Genomic DNA, 14,396 nt, shown 5'->3' with positions numbered 1-14,396 from the left:
TGCTAGCAAAATAAGAGTTACTTTGGGAAGTGTTACCAATGGTATTTTAGTTAGTGCATTGTCTCTTAAGTTTAGTGATTCCAGGGAAACAAGCCAATCCAAAGCTCTATATTGAATTACTCCAATGTGGTTGGAACTGAGGTCCAGGGCTTTAAGGGCATTGGGTGCTAAACCCTGAAAACTCGAGATGAAGACTTCCCCCAGGAGATTACCAGAAAGGTTAAGACTCACCAGTTGTTCAAGTCCATAAAATGCTCCAGGCAAGAGTTTATTGATTTTATTAGAGGAGAGGTCAAGGGACAAAAGCTGGTGAAATGAAGAAAATACATGAGGGACCAGTTTGGAAATAAAGCCATTGGAAAGTTCAAACATGTTGATGCCGCTTGCATTAAGGCCGGAGAATGTGTCTTCATTTGGATCCCTAAGATTATTGAAACCAAAATTGCTTCCCAGTGCACCAGCATGCTTCATTTTGATATAATTCACCTGAGTCCCAGAAATTATGTTGGTGAAATTTTTAACACTCTCTTCATTCCAAGCTATTGAGGAGACATCTAAGGTACCCAGACTAATGTTCTTAAAAGGGTTTGTGCAAGTCCCATAGAAGAATTGTAGTGGATTTGATGACAGGTCAAGGACCTCTAGCTTTCTTACATGTAGGTTCTGGAGATCATCTCCACACAGAAAATTTATTTTGTTGAGTTTCAGTAAAATGGAGGATAGTGAGCTTAATTTTTGGAAACTGGGGTCAGGCCGTAGCCTGCGGATTTGGTTAAAGGAGAGGTCCAGCATGCGTAGGGAAATAAGATCCTTAAAGAGGTCAGATTGCAAAACAGATTCATCAAGTCCATTGGAATACAGCAAAAGTACTTCTAGCTTGGTCAAGCCCTGGAATGCTCTGGGATGGAGTTGCATTTTGCGGTTGTCTGCCAGGTCAAGAGTTTTCACGTTAGATACATTGAAGAAAGCAGATTCTCCAACTGAAAAGGTGCCAGAAGAAATTTGTGAACCCAAGTTTATAGTCTTCAGGTGGGGAAGCCATGGAAAAGAGTTTTGCGAGATAGAGGAAATGTGGTTGAAGGGAAGGAGGAGAATGCGGGTTTCAGGTGGAACAAAAGGAATAGAAAATACGCTTCGAGCCTGGCAGGTATATAGAAACAGATATGAAGTACAGCTAGAAGAATTAGAGGGGGTACAAAAGGGAAGGGACAAAAGAAACAGGAAGGCAGAGTATAGAAACATGGTGCCTGCAATGAGAAAAACAAGAGGTTGTGTGTTAGTAATAATGAAATGCAAATATGCTGTATTATATATATATATATATACGTTTAATATAAACCATACTGTATATTTTTATATTGGGAAGTTAAAGCAAAACATGAACGGACGTTAACATAAATAACCTTCATAAAATAAAGAGCAACATAGGAAGCGAATATTTTAACCAAAACTCTTCTTAAAAGGACATTATACACTAGATTTTTCTTTGCATAAATGTTTTGTAGATGATCCATTTATATAGCACATACAGGTTTCTTTAAATAAGATTGCGCTGATTTTCAAACTTCTAACCATCCCTAAAGTTTTAGAAGTATACTGATGTATACCTCCTCCAGCTTGCTCCTGTTTGTGTAAAGTGTCTTTTCATATACAGAGGAAGGGGGAGTGTCTGCTCTCTATACAGCCACTTTCAGTGAGTGTTCCAGCTAACCTTTTCGACAGAGCTAAACAGGGAGCATCTCAGTAAGTTTTTATATACGATTTTATACTGGATTTTTATATCAGTATCTGTGCTTCAAACTATTATTTTATGTATCTATCATATATCTTAAATGCATAACATGTATTAAAGGGACATTACATCACTTTCACTATTTACACAGAGCATGCAATTTCTTTCAAACAGGTTTTGAGTGTCCACAATCCATTACTCCTGGGAATTACATTCCCTGGCCACTAGGAGGAGGCAAAGATTCCCAAACCACAAGAGCTCTATTAAACCCCTCCCACCTTACTGGTAACCAGTCTTGTCTTTGCCTCCGCTGGAGGAAGGTGAAGAATTAAGAGGTGCATGTGATTCTACAGTGAGAGCGGTTCTCGGAATAAGTTGAGGCCCATTTCCACTCAGAGTAGGCTTTCTACTGGTTTTCCCAGTAGTTGAGTGTCTATAGGTAAGTGCATATTTAAAACAAAAACAAATAAAGGAACTTCCAATTCATTTTTTGGATTCTTTTTTGGGTTGTGGATTTAGTTTCTCTGTGAAAAAAGGATGTTTTTTATCCTGTCCTACTTTTTCATTACTCGTGGACTCCACAGTGTTGGGTACTAGTTCCCAGGAGTAATACATAGTGGACTCTCACCACCTGTATGAAAGAAAACTCAATTTATGTTTACCTAATAAATTAATTTCTTTCATGGTGGTGAAAGTCCACGAGACCACACCCTTATGTTTTTTATTGGTGATGGTATATTTTTTGCACATCTTTTTTCCCCTGCTGCTATATTTCCGCTCTTATTTATTTTCTTGCTATAATTTTAGCTATAAGCCAGACTAGTTTACCAGTGAGGGGGGAGCTTGGGGTTTGGGAATCTTTGCCTCCTCCTAGTGGCCAGGAAGTGTAATTCCCAGGAGTAATAGATTGTGGACTCTCACCACCATGTCTCTTTCAGGATTTCGATAGAACTTACAATTTGAAATACCTTTCCAATTTACGTCTCTTATCAAATCTGCTTCATTTTCCTGTTATCCTTTGCTGAAGGAACAGCATTGCACTACTGGCGGCTAGCTGAACACATCTAGTTAACCAATCACAAGAGAGACGTGTGCAGGCACCAATCACACCTAGCTACCATCTAGTGTAGTCTATGTACATATTCTTTCACAAGAATGGATACTAAGAGAACATTTGAAAATAGAAGTAAATGTAAAAGTGTCTTAACATAACATGCTCTTTCTCAGTGAGGGCTTACCTTGGCACACCAGATGTTTTGAAACTACATTTCATATGATGCTTAGGCGCTCTGCAGTCTAGTTGAGCATCATGGGAAACATAGTTCCGAAAAACATCAGAGGTGCCAAGCAGGCCCAGTTTTGTGAGCTACCAAGCAGTTAACGGACATCCTCAAACTTGGCCCTCCAGAGGCTTTGGAACTACATTTCCCATGATGCTCAGCCGCATATCAGCTGGCTGAGCATCATGGGAAATGTAGTTCCAAAACCTCTGGAGGGCTAAGTTTGAGGATGTCTAAGTTAGACAGTTTATAAGGGAACCATACCTTACAGTCTGCATTGTGTAGTATTTGTTAATTGCTCTAATTAACTGTTTCACTGCTGGCCTGCTCACAAAACTGGCTTTAGAGGAAACACTGGTGCCAAGGTAAGTCATCATCAGGGGTCAGCAACCTAGGGCCCCTAGATCTTTTGGAACTACATTTCCCATGATGCTCAGACAGCCTAAAGAGTGTCTCAGCATCATGGGAAATGTAGTTCAAAAACATCTGGGGGGCCCAAGATTGCTCTATCTGAATCATGCAAGTTTAATTTTGACTTTTCTATCCCTTTTCAGGGACAGTGTACTCAGACAAGCAGCTGATAATAATTAAGTATATTCAAATTTGCTGCAGGAGCAGACTTTTAAATGGGCTAGACTATCTTTTTCCTACCCCCACTTGGATGTTGATTTCTGCAGGTGCCTCGTGTTTACATAGCTTTTCTATTATTAATACTGCAGTACTGACATTTCCAATATAGGTTTCTACAGGCAAAAGTGGATATTTGAAATAACAAAATAAATGTAAAGGTGCTATTTATTAGTATTAGTATTGCAAAGTTCTTTTTACTATGCATAATTAATGAAATATGAAACAAAAAAAAAATGTTCTTTTGTGATTCAGACAGAAAATACCATTTTAAAAAAGTTTCCAGTTTACTTCTATTATCATATTTGCTTTGTTCCCATGATATTCTTTGTTGAAGATATACTTAGGTAGCCATCTGGTGCACTACATGGCAGGAAATAGTGCTCTTGCAAATGATTAACATTCTTGCATAACTGCTGCCATATAGTGCTCCAGACACGTGCATGCTCCTAAGCATACATACCTGCTTTTCAACAAAAGGTACCAAGAGGACAAAGAAAAATTAATAATAGAAGTAAATTAGAAAGTTGAGCAAAATTGGATGCTGTGTTCTGAATCATGAAAGAAAATGGTGGGTTTCATATCCCTTTAAGGATTTTATATGATAATCTCATGTTAACTTTCTTTCATTTCAAGCTTGTTTACCCCGGCATAATGGCCTTAAAGGGACAGTTAACATTAAAAACCAAATTTGTTAAATCCAAACTTCATATGTCATATAGCATGTAAACTTTTATTCTCACAGTATTACAAATAAAAAGAATATATTTACATCTAATTATTCCTCTTCTGACTGCCCCATAGTAGAATCCGCTTCTTCCAGCCCCTACCGCAAACACTCTGTAGCATTAATCGGTCACCCCATAGAGAGATTAAAGAGACGCGCTGCTGATCTCCCCGCACAGCCGATGTTTGAATTGCGCGTGCGCTCTACTTTAGCTCTGACCGAAAAATCAGTTTGCTTGTGTTTTAAAGGGACAGTCAACACCCAGGAAAACTTTATCCCATACTTTAGATCCACAAAAAAAGATGCGCCTGCACCGCATCCCATCTTCAATACCACTAACGTTATATGTCGAATCATCTAAAGCCCATACAGTTTTCAGCGGTAGATATGGCCGCCGAACTCCTCCCCCCTTCTTTTTTTAATTAAATCCTCGTTCACAGGGACGCTATTCTATTGCTAATGCACATGCGCATTATAATTTTAGTCCGCTCGCTATAAGAAATAGGAAGTGTCTCCGTGAACGCATGTAAAGAATCTAGCCGCGGATTTGATTCTGATTGGCAGATGACTTTAAGAAAAAGCCTCCTACGTAACGGTGGGGAGGAGTTTGGCATCCATATCTACCGCCGAAAACTGTATGTTCTTTAGAAGATTAGACGCATAACGTTAGTGGTATTGAAGATGGGATGCGGTGCAGGCGCATTTTTTTGTGTGAATCTAAGGTATGGGATAAAGTTTTCCTGGGTGTTGACTGTCCCTTTAAATGAGCGCGCAGAAGAGGGAAAAAGGGGCGTGGCACAACACTCCCACAGGCAGTCCTACACTAGAGCAGAGTAGAACGTAAGTCTTGATTGACAGTTAAAATTAGAAAAAAATATATTAAAAACAAAGCGCTTCTTTACTTTTTTAAATAGATATTTTAATATAAATATGCATTTGACTTTATTAAAATTGTTTAGATGCCACCAATTTCATAAAAGTTTACTGGCACTTTAAATTAGAAGTAAGTTTTTTTTGTTTTGTTTTTAAAACAATAAAATTTGTTTATTTTAAAGGGACATTAACCCAAATGTTTTCTTTCATGATTCTGATAAAACATACAGTTTTAAACAATTTTCCAGTTTATTTCTATTATCAAATTTTCTTTGTTTTCTTCTTATCCTTTGTTGAAATGCAGGAAGGTAAGCTCAGGAGTGTGCACGAGTCTGCAGTACTATATGGCAGTAGTTTTACAACAATGTTTTACATTAACAAGAGCACTAGATGACAGCACTATTTCCTGTCATGTAGTGCCCCAGACATGTGCACGCTACCTGTCTGGATATTTCTTCAACAAAGAATAACAAGAGAACAAAGCAAAATTGATAATAGAAGTAAATTGGAAAAAAAAATTAAATTGTTTTCTCTATCTGAATCATGAAAGAAAAATGTTGGGTTTCATGTCCCTTTAAGAAGCAGAAACTGCTTCTTTTGCCTCTTCTGCCACCTCCGAAGTGCCGAGATCATTCACCTGACACTTGTTTGCTCGGGGGAATCTACATTCCCTGCTCTTGCTCAACTGGTTACGTGAGAGCAGGGGATGGCATTGCACCAGAGAACACTTGTGCAATGCTTAATTTTGCCACGTAATGCAGCATCGCAACTGTCAACTGCAGAACAGGTTCTCTAATTGCCAGTCTCTTCACCTTCAATTATGATAAAGTTTGTCCTTAAAGGGACAGTCTACACCGGCATTTTTATTGTTTAGAAAGATAGATAATCCCTTTATTGCCCATTCCCCAGTTTTGCACAACCAACACAGTTATATTAATATACTTTTTACCTCTGTGATTAACTTGTATCTAAGCCTCTGCAGACTGCCCCCTTATCTCAGTGCTTTTGACAGACATGCAGTTTAGCCAATCAGTGCAGACGGGAGTGAGCACAATGTTATCTGTATGACACACATGAACTAGTACTGTCTAACTGTAAAAAACTTTCAAAATGCTCTGAGCTAAGAGGCGATTTGTTTAGAAATCAGTTTGAGCCTAGCTAGGTTTAGCTTTTCAAAAATACCACCAAGGGAACAAAGCAAATTCATTGATAAAAGTCAATTGGAAAGTTGTTTAAAATTGCATGCCCTATCTGAATCATGAAAGTTTCATTTTGACTAGACTGTCCCTTTAACCCCTTAATGACCGGACCATTTTTCAATTTTCTTACCCTTAATGACAATGGCTATTTTTACATTTCTGCAGTGTTTGTGTTTAGCTGTAATTTTCCTCTTACTCATTTACTGTACCCACACATATTATATACCGTTTTTCTCGCCATTAAATGGACTTTCTAAAGATACCATTATTTTCATCATATCTTATAATTTACTATAAAAAAATATAAAATATGAGGAAAAAATTGAAAAAAACCACACTTTTTCTAACTTTTACCCCCAAAATCTGTTACACATCTACAATCACCAGAATACACCCATTCTAAATAGTTTCTAAATTTTGTCCCAAGTTTAGAAATACCCAATGTTTACACGTTCTTTGCTTTTTTTGCAAGTTATAGGGCCATAAATACAAGTAGCACTTTGCTATTTCCAAACCACTTTATTTCAAAATTAGCGCTAGTTACATTGGAACACTAATATCTTTCAGGAATCCCTGAATATCCATTGACATGTATATATTTATATTTAGAAGACATCCCAAAGTATTGATCTAGACCCATTTTGGTATATTTCATGCCACCATTTCACCGCCAAATGCGATCAAATAAAAATAATTGTTCACTTTTTCACAATTTTTTTCACTAACTTTAGGTTTCTCGCTGAATTTATTTACAAACAACTTGTGCAATTATGGCATAAATGGTTGTAAATACTTCTATGGGATCCCCTTTGTTCAGAAATAGCAGACCTATATGGATTTTTGGTAATTAGAAGGCCGCTAAATGCCGCTGCACACCACACGTGTATTATGCCCAGCCGTGAAGGGGTTAATTAGGGAACTTGTAGGGAGCTTTTAGGTTTAATTTTAGCTTTAGTGTAGTGTAGTAGACAACCCAAATTATTGATATAGGCCCATTTTGGTATATTTCATGCCACCATTTCACCGCCAAATACGATCAAATTAAAAAAAAACTTAAATTTTTCACAATTTTAGGTTTCTCACTGAAATTATTATGGCACAAATGGTTGTAAATGCTTCTCTGGGATCCCCTTTGTTCAGAAATAGCAGACATATATGGCTTTGGTGTTGCTTTTTGGTAATAATAAGGCCGTTAATTACTGCTGCGCACCACACTTGTAATATGCCCAGCAGTTAAGGGGTTAATTAGGTAGCTTGTGGGGTTAATTTTTAGCTTTAGTGTAGAGATCAGCCTCCCACCTGACACATCCCACCCCCTGATCCCCCCCTGACCCCCCTCAAACAGCTCTCTTCCCTCCCCACCTCACAATTGTCACCGCCATCTTAAGTACTGGCAGAAAGTCTGCCAGTACTGAAATAAAAATATTTTTTTTATTTTTTTTTATTTTTTGGCATAAAGTCTGCAGTGATAGATCCCCCCTTACCCCACAACCTTCCTGATCCCCCCATACATCTTTCTAACCCTCCCCCTCTGTCTATTTGCCGCCATCTTGGGTACTGGCAGCTGTCTGCCAGTACCCAATTTGCCCCCCAAAATAGTTTTTTTTAACTTTTTAAATATAAAATATTTTTCTGTAGTGTAGCTGGCCCCCCTAAATAATCTTCAACCCTCACCCTCCCAGATCCCTTAATAAACAACCGAGATGCCACTGCATCTAGATCGATCGTTTTTTTTTTTCAATGGGCTGTAAATTTTGCGTGCGCACGCACGCACGCGCACCCGCCAACCCCGCCCCCCCCCCCCCGCTGCAACCGCCGCACCGGCAGCAAATGGTGATAAGGTACGATCGGTTAAATATTAACAGCTAGATGTGATGCTAGGTTAATGCAGCTCCCACCCACCAACTCATTTGAAGACATACATAGCCGATGCAGTTGGGGCCACAGAGTGGCCCTTTCTGCATCGGTATGTAAAATGGGGGATTGTAGTGATGCCTCAATATTGAGGCATCACTACAATCCCTTGTAAGCAGCTGGAAGTGATCATGATCGCTTCCAGCACTTAAGACAACAGAGGACATACCAGGTACGTCAACTGTCATTAAGGGAAGTTTTTTCTATGACGTACCTGGTACGTTCTCTGTCATTAAGGGGTTAAAGCACATGCTGACATAAATATATATATATATATATATATATATATATACATGACATCAAGATGTGTGTATTTATGCATATATAATGTGTACAATGGGGAAAAGCAAGTGGGGATATTTGCTTAAATGTGCAATAATTCTACAGCTCTTACGTTTATAAAATAGAGGATTTTAATCTCCACCATAACTTAAATGAATATTGCTTTTGCCCTGAAAATGAGTTTAGCAGCAAATCAAACCTAACTTCTGCTGATGAGAGCGTATAAGCTCAAAACAGCTGTCGAGAAGTGGTTTGTTTTTGCTGCACCTACCCCATAAGGGGACCACTGTGGTTAAACACAGTACTGGAAGCAAAAAGCATGAGATATTGTATATCTAATTTCCTTATCATACCCAGAATCCTCTGGTGCATACTTACAATGTATACAGAGTTCTTCTGGGGAATAGCAAGCAAAGATAGTTGCCTAGATCAGTGTTTTTCAACCAGTGTGCCGTGAGAGATCCTCAGGTGTGCCACGGCAGACTGACAACAGTGTGACATATTTTTTAAACTTTGCTTGTTTTTTTACTCCCAGTGCAGGGGTAGTTTGTAGGAGGCATGGCATAACAGCACAATACATACAGTATGTGTGTGTTTGTGTGTATGTGTATATATATATGCTGTATTAGGCTACAATGTGTGATTTTTTTTAAAATTTTGGGATGGTGGTGTGCCACAGGATTTTTTTATGTAAAAAAGTGTGCCACGGCAAAAAAAAGGTTAAAAATCACTGGCCTAGATATACTATTTGTGCATGCAATCATTCTATGGCTCTTTTTTATGAAATGGAGGATTTAATCTCACACTTTTATCTCCACCATCACTTAAATGAATATTGCTTTAGCCCTGGAAATTAGCTTCATTTAGCAGCAAATCAAATCTTACCCAGAATCCTCTGGTGCATTGTTAACAATGTATACAGAGTACCTCTGGGGAAAAGTAAGTGGAGTCACTTGCCTAGATGTGCTATTTATGAGCATATTTAGTTTATCTGGCAGAACCAGTTAGGAACATATATACAGGCTGGGACTTATATAGGGATAGTGGCAAAACAATGTATTTCATTTTCTTTTGTTGAGCAGCATATCTAGGTAGGCTGATCAAAGCTCAGAAGCGCACAAATGTCTTTAACACTCTATGGAAGCAGTGTTTGCAACAAAGATACTGTTGCAAACAAATCAGCCATATAGTGCACAAAACACGTGCATGCTCCTCAGCTTGTCTAGAATTACTGTTAAAAAAAGGATGTCAAGAGAATGAAGGAAAACTGACAATAGTAGTAAATGAGGAAAAAAATGAATTGCCTGCTCCATCTGAGTCAGGAGCATTTAACTTTGATTTTACTGTCCCTTTAAACATTTTGGGCCCGATTACAGTTGGATCGCCATGCTCCCATGCACTCACGTTGGGGCAAAAATGCGCCTTTTTGGGTGCGCCTGAAAACTATTCATATTACAAGTGGGTAGTAAATGTGGCTGCAAGGTCGCATTGGTAAACACTATCAGAGCAAAGAGGGTGTTGTCTGAGCACGGCTAAGATAAAGAGAGCCTAGTCCTATACAGACCCCCTCAGGTCTGTCTGGGATACACCGAGAATAGTAGAAAGAAAGGGATATGGAGCGCTAAACAGCTAATATCTATAATGGCTAGTGTCTGTTTATCCGGGAACGGGCACAGTCTGCACCTGACTGTATAAGAAAACAATATATAAAATATATATAAATACAAGCAGATTGTATCAATACAGCGACATATAAACACACGATATCTATGCATTGAAACATAAAGTGATATCTCTCTCTATTGTGCTAAACACATATATTGCTGGTTACCCACAGAAGTGTTATTGTGGTATACAGTGATATATACTACTGATATCACTGTATCCCACAATAACACTTCTTTAGTGTTTTAAGTTTTTTTATATGGTTGGCCATATATATGTCGCTAATGTGTATTGATTAAATCTACTTGTATTTATATATATTGTGAGCCCACTTATATTGTTTTTTTCTACAGTCAGGTGTAGACTGTGCCCTTTCCTGCACAAACAGATACTAGCCACTATAAATATTAGCTGTATAGCGCTTCACATCCCTTTTCTTTCCACTAGCATTGGTAAACACATGTGGTTAAGTGAAAAAAGTTGCACAAAACACCCCAAAACCACATTGTAATGTACAACAACACTCATAGTAACACTGTTAAAAATGATTTTATACAAATATTGCCTGGAGGCGTTAGGGAAAAAAAAACAGGCTGGAAAGTGCTTTTACATAAGAATCCTATGTGACACATTTATTAACATAGAAATCTATTTAAATATAAATTAGGGATGTGCATTCAGATCCTTCATATATACACTTATAAACACATAAATATATATGAGATGAGTAGAGAGACTTCTAATCGCTAAATACCCCTGTATCTGTGTATGTGAAGCTGGCTTAATAGACAAATAAAATAAACAGGTGGCAATAAGTCTCTATTCCGCTGCGCTGCTATCTTAAAAAGACCAAAGCCTTCTGTGTCACTCAAGAAGGGGGTCTTTTGAAAAATTCAGTGTGGTGTAGGGGTGTAAAACAGCGCTCTTGGGAATATGATGTTTTAGACGGAAGCCAGAGAGGGTGGGAGAATGAGACAAAAAAGAAAAAAACTAAATAGTATAGTGTAGTATGTTCAGCACTATATTACAGCAAGTACCGGTAATCAAATTCTGCTCACCTGGTCAAACCTCAGTGTTATGAGATATATAATCTGCTTTGTTGGGATGTTATCCCCACTGTGTTAAAGATGGTATGTGCGGCAATCTTCCTTTAAGGGGAAACTTCTCAGTGGGTTAACAGATGCGGATTTCGGAGAAAGAAATGTGTATGGCTAAGTATGCGCAGCCCGGTTTGGAATACTTAGCCATACAGAATATGATTACCGGTACTTTCTGTAATATAGTGTTGAACATACTACACTATAATATTTAGTTTTTTTCTTTTTTGTCTCCTTTTCCCACACTCTCTGGCTTTCGTCTAAAACATTATACTCCCGAGAGCGCTGTGTTACATAAATATATATGTATACATTCATATACATATATATTAATATGTATTTGCGGTCGCGGATACACGAGCTGTGGCTGTTAGACTGTCAAAATGAAAACAAGGCTCCATTGAAGTCTATAGAGGAAAACTTAAGCCGCGATCGAGCGTGCTTTTGAGCACGAGGATGCGATCACAAGAAAGCTCAGTAGCGTGCACGGAAATAACAAAACTGAGCACAGATTACGGGTTCTCGAAAGCTCAAATATGCGCTCAACTCATAATCTAGCCCTTTATTGGGAATTTAAAGGGGTATGAAACCCAAACATTGTCTTTTGTGATTCAGACAAAACATACTTTTTTTTTTAAAGTTTCCAATTTACTTCTATTATGAAATTTGTTTTGTTCCCCAGGTATTCTGTTTTCGAATAGGTATCTCGGTAGATGTCTGGAGCACTATATTTTAGGAAATATTGCTGCCATCTAGTGCTCTTGCCTATGGATAACATTCTTGTATAACGGCAGCCATATAGTGTTCCACACACGTGCATGCTCCTGATTTTAGGTCCCTGCTTTTCAAAAAAAAGATACCAAGAGAACAAAGAAAATTTGACAATAGAAGTAAATAAGAATATTGTTTATAATTGCATGCTCTATCTGAATCATAAAATAAAATATTTGGGTTTCATGTCCCTTTCATTTTGAGTTTAACATCCCTATTGTAGAACTCAGGTTCTGTTCTGCTTTGTTACTCACAGTTTCCCTTCGACTCTGATTCCGGCAGTCTCAGTGATCGTGCTGACTCTGCGATTTGTGATATACTCTCTGGCACTCCCCAGGATGTAACACTAGAACTGATATTTGTTTTCCTTCTGCTCTTCTATTTAAACCAGAGCCAGGCCAAACTTGTCAGTGAGGAAACAAAGCCTGACGTCAGTAGAAAACATAAATGTTTAGACACAGAGATTAGGACATTTCCTGGGAAATTCCACAATCCCCTCTTCTAGTACTGGTATCCTGTTGTTGTCCCACCCAAATGCACAACATAATATTCTATACCTGATCTAAAATAGATAAGAAAACCTATCTCAAATAGCAGAGAAAATGCTAATTGTACCTTTTTCCTCCTAATACATAGAAATCAGAGCACCCCACTACCTCGTAAGGAACAGAGATTGGGAGACCTTCATCTACACAAGTATTCCAGACATTATTTACATTTACTTGTGATACAAGACATCAGTATATCATCTATCTCATCTCCTCTTAATGAGATTTTAACCTTTCTGTTATGAATGGTAACTTTGCGTTGCAGACGATCAGTTTGCAAAGAAAATTTTTAAAGAGCAGTAAATCGCATTAAAGGGATAGAAAGTTCAAAAATGAAATGTGCACAAGTTCATTTCAATTTGAATTAGAAGCATTTTTGCAATAAACTTCCATTAGCAAATATGCTTCTAGTAAAAATTACTGTTTTTTTCTAGAGCATACCCACATATGCCGTGAGTCAGCAGTAGCTTGTATGGCACTCATTACATATTCAGAAGCAAAACACACCACAGCCAGCTATCTGACAAGGGGTTCTGTTTGAATGCTGGTGCACGGGTCTTCACAGGATATGTGCGTATGCGGCAGAAAAACTAATAACATTTTACTATAAGCATTTTTGCTAATGGAAGTATATTGCAAAATTGCTTCTGTTTCATATTGAAATACACCCATGCACATTTTACCTTTCTATCCCATTAGGGCCAGATTAGTGGAGCGCAAAAGTTGTTTGCGCAGGTTAAATTGCGCTGGTATAACAAGTTGAAAGTAAATGTGATCGCTTGAGTGCAATCGCGATTTATGCTAGAATGATTACCGCATCCTCAGAGCTGTGGTTAACTGTTTTGCCAAAACAAAAAAAAGTCACAAAACACATTCAAAATACAATACAAAGTAAAGTTACACTCATAATAACACTAGCTAATAAAAAATATTTCTAAAAAAAAGTTATAAGGGCTCAAAGATATAAGATTTCAAGTGTTAGAAAAAAAAGGCAGGCAAAGGGTTTTAACATAGAGATACATACATATACATGTCTAAAGTTATATATGTATGTATATATAAATATATATGTCTATATATGTGTACGTATGTATTTACAGACATATACACACATTTAAACACATAAATACATAAGTACACGCACACATATATATATAGTGCATTAGAGCCCTTTGCAGTTAAGTAACTGAAAACTGAAAACATGTAAAAGCATATTTATGCAATATTCATATTTAATAAAGTGTAATACTATCACATTCCAATGTTCTGCACATAGCAGAATATGTTCTAAGTATTTCTAAATAGGTATTCCTATATATATATATATATATATATATATATATATATATATATATATATATATATATATATATATATATATATATGTACATCTGTATATAATTTATATATATACATATATGTGTGTGTGCACGATATTCTAAGTTTGGTTTTTTGCGCTTGTCGGGTTAGCTCGAGTGCGATAACTTTTTACTTTCAACTCGTAATATCAGCGAAAGCTGACAAAGACAAAAAGTTTCCTTGTAGCACAATTAGCTATATAGCGAAAGCGCTAAATAGCGCTCCGCTTGTAATCTAGCCCTATATGGATTGGATATAGTATGACATTTTAAATAAGTTTCTTATTTGCTTCTGATTTCAATTTTGCTTAGTTCTCTTGGTA

The 14,396-nt window shown here is 37.5% G+C and overlaps 1 protein-coding gene across 1 annotated transcript in view; it reads right to left on the bottom strand.

The window, feature by feature from the left end:
• The window catches only part of LOC128665867 (toll-like receptor 5), a 13,411-nt gene extending 876 nt beyond the window's left edge, over nt 1-12,535 (bottom strand). The window contains exons 1-2 of the mRNA XM_053720105.1: nt 12,422-12,535; nt 1-1,247 (exon numbers count right to left, since the gene is read on the bottom strand). The exon at nt 1-1,247 is cut by the window's left edge and continues 876 nt beyond it. Coding sequence (XP_053576080.1) covers nt 1-1,242 — 1,242 coding nt within the window. The 5' untranslated portion in view covers nt 1,243-1,247; nt 12,422-12,535. The remainder of the gene's footprint in view (nt 1,248-12,421) is intronic.
• Nucleotides 12,536-14,396: the final 1,861 nt, after the last annotated feature.

This window comes from Bombina bombina, chromosome 7 (genome assembly GCF_027579735.1).
Source record: "Bombina bombina isolate aBomBom1 chromosome 7, aBomBom1.pri, whole genome shotgun sequence".
Taxonomy (NCBI): Eukaryota; Metazoa; Chordata; class Amphibia; order Anura; family Bombinatoridae; genus Bombina; species Bombina bombina.
Note: the sequence above shows the minus strand (reverse complement) of the source record. Positions and strands in the feature narration are given on the sequence as shown.